Source organism: Carettochelys insculpta, chromosome 3, assembly GCF_033958435.1.
Source record: "Carettochelys insculpta isolate YL-2023 chromosome 3, ASM3395843v1, whole genome shotgun sequence".
NCBI lineage: Eukaryota > Metazoa > Chordata > Testudines > Carettochelyidae > Carettochelys > Carettochelys insculpta.
In genome coordinates this window covers 177,996,762-178,009,081 of record NC_134139.1, presented here as the reverse complement: position 1 = coordinate 178,009,081, position 12,320 = coordinate 177,996,762, and the positions used below count along the sequence as shown (strand labels likewise).

At 47.2% G+C, this 12,320-nt stretch overlaps 1 protein-coding gene across 1 annotated transcript; it reads right to left on the bottom strand.

Moving 5' to 3' along the window:
- Positions 1-213: 213 nt before the first annotated feature.
- On the bottom strand, positions 214-2,273 carry ID2 (inhibitor of DNA binding 2). Its single transcript, XM_074988942.1, has 3 exons — positions 1,802-2,273; positions 1,260-1,324; positions 214-513 (listed from the first exon to the last, which is right to left on the bottom strand). Exons 1-2 carry the CDS (start codon positions 2,147-2,149, stop codon positions 1,268-1,270), a joined length of 405 nt encoding a protein of 134 aa, XP_074845043.1. The 5' UTR covers positions 2,150-2,273; the 3' UTR covers positions 214-513; positions 1,260-1,267.
- Between the last annotated feature and the right edge of the window lie 10,047 nt (positions 2,274-12,320).

Here is a 12,320-nt window from a genome sequence, read left to right as displayed (position 1 = left end):
TCTAATTAAAGAGTTCACAAGGTTTCACTCATATATATATATATATATATTTATATAAATATATACACAGCATTCAATCCTAGGCTTACATCAAAAGGTCACTTCTGACTTTGGACTTCCCTAAGAAACTGAACACTGGATCCTTCTGATACTCACGCTCCACCTTTGGAAAAAAAGGCAAAGTCTGCTTTAAAATGGGCAATTCCTTGTGAGTTTTTAATGTGTCACTCCCCAGGCTGGGAATAGTATATAAAGGGCACCTTCCAACTAGGGAAAGGGCATTTAAAAGTCTCTTCATAAATAGCTAAGATCAGTCCAAGTTGATGGGGGCTTTGGGGTGGGGGAGAGGTCTCAACTTCTTTCTTCTTTATTAGTTTTAAAATGTCCATTTCATTAGGTGTAGATTCCCTCTCCAGATATAGCTGAAAAATAACTTCAGCACCTCAAAAAAAGGGAAAAAAATCCTGTAGATATTTTCTTGGGGCGGGGGGTGGGGGGGACCTCAGCAAACACCTGCAAAAGATTGAAAAAGAGGAGTATTTAGGAGAATGCTAACAGGGCAGAGATCCGGACAGACTGGCGCCAGAGAGGAAGCCACAGTTTGAACATTCAACCAAACACTCAAAGATTGGGCAAACCCTGGCGTCCAGATGCAAAGCACACACACACACTCCCCCCTCAAAAGTACAAATTAAACATTAAAATAACATACATTCAGCAGGAGTGGGAGAAAGAAGATTCTCAGTACAATCTCTATTTGGATCTCTGCACTGCTAAGAGGCGCCAGTCTGCCTCATACAGCAATTATTTGATTAAAAGCAGACACTTATTTAACTGATAGTACAGACAATCCCACATCACAAAATTTAATGGATTACACAAAAATCCTTAGCTAAATCAGTCATTTTATCTGAAGGTTAGAGCTTTTCAGAACAGATAATCACAGAGTTTACATTATGTTGTGACATTTAAGTACAAAGGAATGGTAGCTGAGTAGCCTATACTACTTATTTGCAAAAGTGAAAATACACTTTCAGTTGGGATACCTCCAAATGAATTACTAGTGCAATTTTTATGGCTTGATTACTGGTTATAAAGGCACCCTCCAAGAAAACTGTTACTTTTATTATAAATTAAAATGTCTTAAATCCAAGATCATTCAACATTTCCTCCCCCAAAATGGAGACCCTTTAACCCCCAAATAAATTGCATTTTGCATTATATTTATTTTCTGAAAACTAAGAGCCACAAACACTCACCATTGAAATTAGCCACACAGTGCTTTGCTGTCATTTGACATTAATTCTGAAGGGAATTCAGATGCCTGCAAAGAAAAAAATTCAGTGTTAAATATATTAAAAGCACAACAAAAAATACAATATACTCTGGATCATGAAGCTCATTCCATATGGGATGTCATGCTACAGTTTCACAATGACTACCAACATTACTAGGGCTGCCTACAAATTTGGACATTTACATCTTCAATCTAAAATTATTAGTTTACATATAAACAGTTTCTCAAGCGAATCACTCCTCATCATAAAAGCTAAATCTGTAATACTTACTTCCTAACAGCAATGCCCACTGACATTATTAAAATGCAAACTCAGACACTGTACATGGAACAAGGCAGGCAACAAGGAGGGAGAAGAGGCAGTCAAGGTTATCGAGACAAGGTTGGTGAGGTAATATATTTTATTGTACTAATTTCTGTTGCTGAGCAATACAAGCATTGAAGCATTTTTGAGGCCAACACAGTTATAACAACACTGGGTACAAGCGGGGCTAGGACATTTACCTGTAACGATAAGATGCTGATATCTGTGTTTAAGGTGGTCAGAGGTGTTCTGGAGGAAGAATTTGGTCCTGATCTCTGGTGATGAAAGCTGACAATATTGGGGTGCGAATCTAAAGCAATCTGCAGATCCAGGATGTAGTCGATAACATGCTGCAGGATTTCCATCTTGCTCACTTTCTTGTTTTGAGGGATGCTGGGCACTAGCTCTTTCAGTTTGGAGTAGCAGTCGTTCATGTTGTATAGCAAACTCATAGGATCATCCACGGGGGTTTTGCACCGGGATATTCCCAGGGTGTGTTCAGAGAGGCTGTTTTTCCTGACGGATCTCACAGGACTGAAAGCTTTCATTCTGGGGGACAGCCTGATTTCCAGGGTACAGAGAACACACGCTAAGGGATCGCTCTGCCTGCTTGACTACCTCGCTTCCTTTTCTTTCTCTAAGTAGCTGCCTGAGCTCAGAATGAAGCAGCAAGCTCCCTCTACTTGCTTTTATAGTGCAGGCTCAGCCGCTGCCAAATTCAGCCAGCGCTCGCTGCCATTGGAGGCACCCAATGTGTCCATCAGGCTCGGAGACGCTCTCACTGGTACAAATGAAACCTAAAAGAAGGTTCAAGCCTTCCGCATTCTGAGCCAATAGTGAAGAAGGAGGAGTGGCTGTTCTAGGCACAGCTGACGATAGTAAATACTGTACAGTAACTGCTGAGCTCTCCTGACGCATTTTACAAAGGCACGGAGAAAGGCATGAAATGGGCACTTTCGCGTTGTGGCTGCAAAGAGTTGAGTCCAACCACGGAGCCTTCAGCCCTCTCAAGTACAACAGACGCTCCCCTAATATTTTCTTATCTAATTCAAAGAACCAGCTTGGACTAAATTGGAATGACAATGTGGCAGATTTAGGATCTGAAACGGAACTACGTTTTGGGAAGCATAAGGACATTATTTGCATGTGAGGTGAGGTATGGGGAGATTAAGGGTCTGGAGCACAAGACCTATGAGGATAGGCTGAGGGATTTGGGCTTGTTTAGTTTACAGAAGAGAAGACTTAGGGGTGATTTAATAGCAGCCTTCAACTTCCTGAAGGGGAGCTCTAAAAAGGAGGGTGAGAAACTGTTCTCAGGGTGTCAGATGGCAGAACAAGAAGTAACGGTCAGAAGTTGAAGATGGAGAGGTGTAGGTTAAATATTAGGAAAAACTACTTCACCAGGCGGGTGGTGAAGCATTGGAATGCCTTGCCTAGAGAGGTGGTGGATTCTCCATCCCTTGAGGTTTTAAAGTCCCCCTTGGACAAGGTCTGGGCTGGGATGACTTAGTAGGGGTTGATCCTGCTTGAAGTAGGGGGCTGGACTAGATGACCTCCTGAGGTCCCTTCCAACCCTGTGATTCTATGAGATACATAATGATCACTAGAAAGATGTTAAGTGCAGAGTACACCATAAGTAGATAAAAGCCTGTAGTGTAACCTGGAGTCAATGAAGCCTGATGCTTCATGAAAGTCAACTTGAATTATAGTAACAAATGATTCTTTCTTTTTAATTTGGTTACACACATCACAGGTCAGTTTCACCAAGAAGCATTACACACTGAAGCACTGCAGGAGGTGTCAGCAAAAATCAACCAAAAAACAAACAAGCCAAGTCAAGTAAATTAATAACATGATCAGCTGAAACTTTTTCCGGTACTGAGAGAATTCTCAGATGCAGTCTAGCTCAGAGCTTTAAAAAACTGAAAAGTCACTCTTAGGTTGTCCTCTTATGAGTAGCATAGGGATATTTTGTTGCTATTAACTGGAAATTGTTAGGCAAATATTGAAAGTGTATTTATAAATATTACCTCTGACAGGCTGCTGACCTGTAACTCACCAGTGCACGTGACACATTACTGTAATTAATTCTGCATATATTGATTCTCGTGACAAATGAATTGTTACCGTTCTGCTTTTGCTGAAGCCAATGAGACACATCAACCAGAAATATTACAAACATACACTGATTTTGATGAGAGAAACTTTCTTTGAAATTTTCACTGTACACATTTTGTCTTGCACTCAACTGCTGACTTTCAGAACTAATTCCTATGGTTTCACATGCTACTCAAGGAAGGCTAAAGCTATGACATTGTAAACTTCTATATGTGGAAATTCGACACAATATAAAATGATCGTACAGCAACTTGTAAAATTTTCCAATACGTATGATTCTGTATTACGCAAAACCCACTTGCATTAATATAAGTATTAAAAGAAGAAGACACAAAGGTATTTGATTTATTCAAGTTATTGAATCCTTGTTCTACAGCTACATCATACTACATATGAGGGGCAAAGGGATCATTATTGGCAACTGTAGGCAGAGCTCTACAGGGATCAATTGATATTTTCCTCTAATTAATATTGCATTCCTTGGCTGGTGTTTGAGGAGGTCTCTGACAGGACAATTTGCTGACTGCAACACAAGCTTATTTGCTCCAGGGCTTTTATCTAGGCGTGTAGGCGGTACTGAGCTTGACAGGAACACAATTCAATCATTTTGAAATGTGAAGGGTGAAAGTGAGTCTCTCCATTCAATCTTTCAGGAAGACAAGTATATTGTTTAAATACAATTAAAAGGCATAGTAAATGAAAATCTGTGTGGCAAATAATCAACAGCTTAGTTCAAACAAATACTGACTGCAACCACAATCCTTCTAAACACTAAATTAACAAAACCTCATTTATATTAAATCTGCTCATTTACTATCACAGGTTTTACCCTACTGACTTGCTTGTATTTCTGTTCCACATGTGCTTCAGTAGAACAGATTTTGTTTTGACACTATTATTGGTTCAACAATAGCCAATATAAACAAATATCATGTTTCTCTCATTATATGCCATCCCTGAATAATGAAACAATGTCACAGAAATGTCCTCCAGGGCTTTTACAAAGGACTTGTTCATTCAAAGGTGGTTTTATTCTTCCATATTGAGTATGTAAGACATTCACATTTAAAAAAAACAAAACTGTTTTATGGAGCAGAATTATATATGAGGGGGGCTAAACAAATTAATTGACTCAGTGATAAAATGATCACCATGCGTACTTTTTGTATGAAAAGTGATATTTACAGTGCACAAACTCTGTTTCTGCATGGAGGAGTACAGACTCTATTATGTTTAGTATCGGAGGGGTAGCCGTGTTAGTCTGGATCTGTAACAGCAACGAAGCGTCCTGTGGCACCTTATAGACAGAAAAGTTTTGAGCATGAGCTTTCATGAGCACAGACTCGCTTCATCAGATGCTGGTCGAGCATCTGATGAAGTGAGTCTGTGCTCACAAAAGCTCATGCTCAAAACTGTTCTGTTAGTCTGTAAGGTGTCACAGGACGCTTCATTGCTATTTATGTTCACTCCTTCATTTTGTGGATTGGTTTATGGCCTGTTTTCAAAGTCGTTCACACTTGGAAAAATTTTACAACAGACAGGCCACTAACTTAGGGTGTGGGGGAGGGAGAACCTCCATTCTAATAGCTATACTCCACATTGTCCCAGCACTTTTACACACAACCCTGGATTTTGTCTTCATACTGTGCAAAAGGTGAAGGGATTCTGTGTAAAGAGGCTGATGGTAAGTCTTCGCTACAGGGAACATCACCCTGCCACGGTTGAGCTCCTGGGGTTCAATTTAGTAGGTATCCAGGCCTGGTCTACACTATGGATCAAAGTCAATCCCAGATACCTCAGTTCTAGCTAAAGCAAATGGTGTGGCTAGAATTGTGCATCAGGATCAACTTTGTTCCCTGGTGTAGATCAGGGACTTTCCGGCTCCCACCACCACCCCTTACGCCACACCCCAAGCAGAATACTGGGGTCGATGGCCCAGCCTAGAGGGACTGATTTTGCCACCTCTTCTCGCTCTCACTCACACACAAAGCAAAACCCATCCCCGGCAGATGGATCGTGGGGCACCGACCCTCCTAGGTACCGACATACGCCGAGTAGGGACGCGCTAAAACGAACTTTCAGGCCGCCTGCTGGTGCTCCCGCCCCTCCGCAAAATACGGGAAACGGAGGGGCGTGAAGGGGGGCTGGGAGCCTGAACTAATGTCCGTGGTCTGCAGCCGCCTATTGACAGCTGCCGTAGCGTGGCCCTGCCCGCCCGAAAGCAGGGCCCAGCTTGGGGCGCGGGCACGAGGCCTACGCACAACCCTGCGACTCCACTGGAGCCTCCCTTAAAGTAGCTGCCGGCGCCCCGCTGCCGCTGGCTCGCCAGTCCCAACCTCAACCCCCTGCGGCTCACACCTGCCCAGCGCTCCCACCCCTCCCCCCGGGCTCGCCGCGCTGCCCCGCTCCGGGGCGCCATGAACCCCGCCCCCACCCCCCGGCGCTGGGGTGGCCGGAGCGCGGCGCACGGGGTCGTCCCCGCCGCCCCGCCCCCCCGCGGCGGAGCACCGCCGCCTCCTCCCCGGCGAAGGACCCAGCGCCGCAGCCCCGCCCCCGCCGCTCCAGCTCAGGGCCGGCTCGGACTGCGCGGCGCCAGCCCCGTGACATCACCCCTCGCCGCCTCCCGCCTCCCGCAGCCGGGCCCGGCGGCGCCGCTCAGGCGGCTGCCATGGAGACCGGGGCCGAGCCCTGGCGGCGGGCCCCGGCCAGGCCGCCCCCGCCCGCTCGCACCTGCAGCGCCCCCCCCCGCCGAGCCGGGGCGAGTCGTCCCGCTCCGCTCCCTCCCTCAGGCCACCGAGCGGCTCTGCCTGGGCCCGGAAGCCCGCCCCGCGCCCTGCTGGACAGCGGTCAGCCCCCGGCGACCCCGTGCCGCGCTGCTCCACGCGCCGGGGCCTGTGGCTCTCCTGGCCACTCGGGTGCGGGCCTCCAGCGTGTGCCCCCTTCCTCTGGGGCGCGGCCGCCTGGCGGCTCTGCGGGGTCGGCCGGTCCTTCCCCGGCGAGTCCGGGCCCCCAGTGCCGTGAGCCGAACCGACTGGGAAGTGCCCAAAGGCCGCCGGGTATTGACTCCATCGGGCTTCGCCCAAGTCCTTCTCCGCCTCCTCGCCACGGGCCGCCGCACCCGGCGCGGTGGCCACTGAGGTTTTCAAGGGAGCCGCCGAAGTCTCTCTCCCAGCCCAGCTGCTGTCAGCGGGCGGCTCCCTTGTGTCTGGCTGGTGCTGCGCACCCCTGCAAAGCAGGCGGCGTTAGGGTTTGGGCTGGGAAGGGGACAGGCTGCCCAGGAAATGCTTTGTTACAGAGCCAGTGAAGTGCAGCGATCGGCGGCAACTTTTTTTGCTTTTACAAAGGGTTTTCCTGTTAGTTTGTTCCGGTCACAAAATTTAAAAAAAAAAAAAATCAGCCCAAAACTGGGGAGAGAGAAGGTCTGGAAAACAATCTGGAATTGCGCGTCTGTTGGTGGGAGCTCTGCAGGGCTGGCGTCAGGAAGTCTGCGCCGCTTTCTATTACTGTTGATCCAGCTTTGTGCAGCTGCACTTAGTACAATTAGCTTGTAGAAACAATCCTGCTGTAGGCAGCCTCTTCCCTTCAAAGTGCTTTTTTATACTAATTCCCTCACATCATGATGTTGGAAATCAAGTCACAAGCTGACCACTGTTTGGCCAACATCATCTGTGGGAATTGATTAATCTCCATCTGAGAGATGCAACAAGAGATTGTTTGTCCAGAACTAAATTTACAGCTTAATATTATGATGTAGCCTGTACAGGAAAAAAACCTGCCCCCGCCCTCCCCCCCCCGCTTTTTTTTGGCCATAACAAGAAACACATTGTGCTGAGGGAGTGGGGAAAGTGGCTGAACCAAGCGTGAGCCGGCTCAAACTTTGTCATCAAAGTGATTGTTTCTTGGTTATTCAGGCTGCAGTTTCCATAGAAGCAACTTATCCCCTTGATCGTTTTGCTGGGTGCACTTTGCAAGTTCATTTCCCGTCTGAGTTTGCTCTGCTACTTTCAGATGCTGCTGCTGACACATTTCCTCCTCTTGCACTTTGCACCCACCTTATCCCTGTCCGAGATGCTCTCGGCTGATTGTGTTGGGGGGGGGGGGGGGCGTACAACGCAAACTGCAGCTGCAGTGGGGGGCTGGGATTCCTACCTCACCCCACATACTTTCCACTGCTTCATGATCAGATCTAGGCCATGCAATCACTGAGCTGCAAACTATCAAGCTGCACTCTTCCCCCACCCGCCCCCGTCTCCTTCCTATCTATCACTTAAGTTCCAGATTGCAGGGACACCAACTGCTGCTCCTGCGAGCTCTTTGCCACGTGCCTGTCGTGTGCTGCTATATGTAAACCTCACTGGTGGCTCCCGTGATTCCACTTCCAGCAGCTGTCCCAGGAGGGGAGGGAGCAGGGGCGGAGAGTAACAGCAGGGAAGTGGGTGTGGGGAACTGGCTTCATAGCCTGGTGGAATAGCTGCAGTCGTGGGTTGAATCAGCAGGAAGAGGAGGCTGCTGTATGGGGAGGGCCAGCAACAGACTGCAAACATTACCATCATTTCTCCAGCTGCAGTCATGGCAAGGGTTCCAGCGTTTTGGCCCATCAACCACAATGGTGCCCTGAGGTCATTGCAAATAGGCCCTGGCTGGGACCAAAATACCCAGCACACCCTGGGGACATTCAGGACTGAAACCCCCATCCCTAATTTCCCACATATTCTCAGGGATGTTCATGAGCAAATGGCCCATTTCCAACACTGTTGTGTGGTCCCAGAAGGCATTCACAATTAGACCTCCTGTTCCCAGTGGCCCCACATGCACATGCTTGCCCTGGGGATGTTAATGACTGAATCCCAGGTTCCAAGACCCTTGCAACTGGGTTCCAGCACCCTAAAGGATGTTTGTACCTGATCCACGGTTCCCACTGTTCCTGTGCTTCCCCCAGGATGTTCATGCTCAAACAGTGGTCCTCAGCCCCTCAGGAGTGCTTGTGCTGGAATTCCACTTCCAATCTTCTTCTCTGTGCAACTTGGAACCTCAGTTGTAACTTGCCCCATCCTTTCTCACTCCAGGGACACCTGTATCCATTTGAGACCGATGTGCCTGGGGACTGGCTGTAACATAGAATGCTGTCTACAAAGGGCTATTATGTGGATGGTCCTTGAAGATAGATCCTGCAAAATCCTTTTTGTGTGGGCGTTGATTGAAAGCGTAAATGTTAATTGTGCAATGTGTCCTACCTACACCAATATTGCCTCTTGTTTATCTAGTGACTTGAAGTAAACACATCTTTTCCTTTTGAATCCTGGTCTCTGTGGCTACGTCTACACTAGAAGTATCTGTCTGCGGAAATTATTGCCGGAAGAGATCTTTTGACAAAAGTTCTGTCAACTGATTGTGTCTACACATAAAAGCAGATTGATCTTTTGATCCGTTTTGTTGACAAAAGGGCCTACCAGGGCATCTACACAGGTTTTTGTCAACAATTTCTGTCAACAAATTGCATTTTGTGAGTAGATGTTCCATGAGTTTTGGCCACAAAACCTTAGTTTTTGGCTACAAAACTCTCTAGTGTAGACATAGCCTACAGTGCTGCTGAGGTAATTTGACATTTTACTTAGATTAAGTCACATGTCTTCGCTAAGTAAAAGTTTAGTTGCCTGTGATTATACTGACACAATTAAACGAACCTATAACTTTCATGGTTGTACTGAAATCTGGAACTAGTCAGATCCCCCCACTGTAGCAGTGATAATATCTTGTGGATCAGAACATCATTATAACTGATCATCCCATGCATCATACTTAGGTGTACATGGTGTACAAGAAGTTCATTTAGATCCTTAAAAATTTCCATAATTTTGCACCTTAGCAGCTCTCAAGAAAATAAATCAAGGGTGTCTATCTTAAAATTACATATAACTCATGGTATGGAGTAGAAATATGACCAGGAGAAAAGAAAGCTGCAGGCACCATGTACAAGCAGCTGGGAGATGTAGTTTTCACATGGTAGCTCTGCTCAAGCTTGTCTTAAAAATAGCTGTGAGTCCACCGCAAGCCAGGGTGAGTGGCTCACACTACTTGCATGCGTGCAGTCCTGCATGTCTGGGTAGGTATTTTCCAGAGTAGGTCCCTAGTGAATAAGGGCCACGAAACTCCAACTGTAATTTCACTTGAGAGATGGGAAGTTGGATTATTATGAGGAGCCCTTGAAGAGCTGTTCCAAGTGCTTCTTTTCAAAACTTCCAGCCTTCATTCATTTTCAGGGGTAAGGTACATTTTTGTGAAGCGCCATGAAAATAGCAGCTACATAGAGAAGAAGCGAGATGTAGGCCATCACAGAATAACAGGACAGGAAAGAACCCCGAGAGGTCATCTATTCAGCCCCTTGCACTCATGGCAGGATTAAATATTGCGGGTGTTTGTGTAATTTGCTTGTAAAGGTCTCCAGTGATGGATACTCTGATTCTCCCTACGCAAATTATTCTGGTGCTTAAACATCCTCACAGGGGTGACTGGAGAGGCACCGGCCATGTGCCTCCTGCCCCCTACCTCCCCCCAGCCACACTGCATCCCCTTCTGCACCCTCCCATGTGTTGTCCCTGTTCTCAGGTAGGAAGTTTTTCCTAATGTCCAACCTAAACTGCCCTTGCCTCAATTCGAGTCCATTGCTTTTTGTTCTAATCTCAGAGTTTAAGGAGAGCAGTGGGTCTATGATATCATAGTCTTAAAGTGGATCTGTGACGTAGTGGTTGGGGAGCTCACTGTGCACAAACTGTATTTTGCCTTTTTGCTCTGAATCTGTCAACTCAATAATGGAGAACAAAGAAATATAAACCAGATACTTCTGGAAGGGGGAAACTTAATTAGAGCATTAGGACAGGACCCACAGTGTTCTGGGCATGTTCTGAATCGACACTAAAACACGGAGTAAAATTTTCAAAATTGTCAAAGTGAGTTAGGTGTCTAAGTGTCATTTTTGAAAGTGGAGACCAGGGCCATCCCTAGCCGTACGTGACACATGCAGCTGTGTAGGGCACCTGAGAATTTGGGGCACCAAGTTTCCACGTGCCCAGAAGCAGCTGCGTGTTCTTGTACGTCTAACTATGGCCCTTTTGACCTCTGAGGCTGTGGTGCAACCTGGCTGGTTCCTCACATGCCCATACCTCTGCTACTCTCTCCCGCCTTCTCTCCGCAACCCCCTGCCACCCCCACATGCTCCACTCAACCAGCCACTAGTGAGAGTTCCTTCCTGTCAGGCTGGCAGCAGAGAGGAGCTCTCAGCCTCTATGGCTCTGATGCTGCCCCACGAATCCCCCAAGCCCAGGTAAAAGCTGTGTGGGGAAGAGCAGCACGGAAGCCCCAGCCCCTGCAGAAGCTGCAAGTGAGGGGGTGAGCCTTAGCCTCCAGGCCGCTGGCAAAACCCACATGTGGAACAGTGGGGGGAGGGGGAAACCCTGAAGCTGGGCCTGAGATTGGGGGTGATGGGAGTAGGGAGGGAGGTCCCAGGCCCCCAGCATAAGCCACACCAGGAGGGGGCATCATCACTTGCATAGGGTCCCATAAAGTGTAAGGAATGCCCTGCTGGAAATATTTTCAGTGTAGTTAGGACCCTAAGGGAATCTAATTCCCATTGAAGTCCATGTGCATTATGTCATTAGGCACTTTTAAAAGTCTCAGGAGGCACCTATTTGTAAGTGCCTAAATATTTTTCTAATTTGTTCCCCCTTTTGAAAATGGAACGTAGATCTCTAGAAATTGTGACCCTAGTCCCAGCCTCAAAGAGATGACTTGATAATTTTCAGTTTTCAACAAGTTACCATCTTAGAAGTTGGTAACGTGTTCATTTGCAGCCGCTGTACAGGAGAAATCCCAGGTGTGTACATTTCCATTAGAAGACAACAAAAGGTCATCAGTCGTCCTTACCAGAGCTGAACTAGTCATGTTTCTTTCAGAGTTAGCTTTAAAGGTTGGCATATTTGTTTGTTATTAGCCACAGATTATAGAAAAGTCAAGCTGAACACATTTTTCTGTATTTTTTTTTTTACTGTTTCTGTCACTGAACACCAGACATTCATCAGTCTAGTCCATGGTTTCCCAAACTGAGGGTGTGCCCACAGAGGGGTGTGTGTGAAGAAATTCCAGGGGGGCGTGAGGTGACCCAGCCCCTCTGTCATTCTCCCCACCTGAAGAAAAGCCCGGCTTTTGCTTCCAGCTCTCAGCCCCTGCCATTTTATGTCGGCAAGCCAGTGCAGCCGCTATAAAAACCAGGCAGTCGGCGAAGACGCACAGGGAGATGCTTGCCTCCTGGAAAGCGAAGTGAGTGTGGGTTGGGGAGGGGAGGGGACGGGAAGGAGGAAAAGGATGGGGTTAGGTGGGGGTAGGGGGTGCCTGGCTTGGGGGAGGGGAGGGGCTGGGCGCTCGTGGGGCTTGGGCAGCTGGCTTGCGGGTCTCATGGAGTGGCAGAATTTTAATACTGCCTCTGCCACAAGAGTTCCTATGTTATGTTGGGTAATTCACTTAAAACTAGACTATTTACAGACATCTACTAATTGTGCCTCAGGAGCAGTGCTCGGACATGTAAAGTGCTCTAATTCTGAGGTTTCT

What these genes read in the sequence shown, in the direction of transcription:
- ID2 (XM_074988942.1), bottom strand. Translation starts at nt 2,149, where the DNA reads ATGAAAGCTTTCAGTCCTGTGAGATCCGTCAGGAAAAACAGCCTCTCT. An exon ending in TCAGCATCTTATCGTTACAG is followed by an intron (nt 1,325 to 1,801) that starts GTAAATGTCCTA and finishes TTTTCTTTGCAG; the next exon opens with GCATCTGAATTCCCTTCAGA.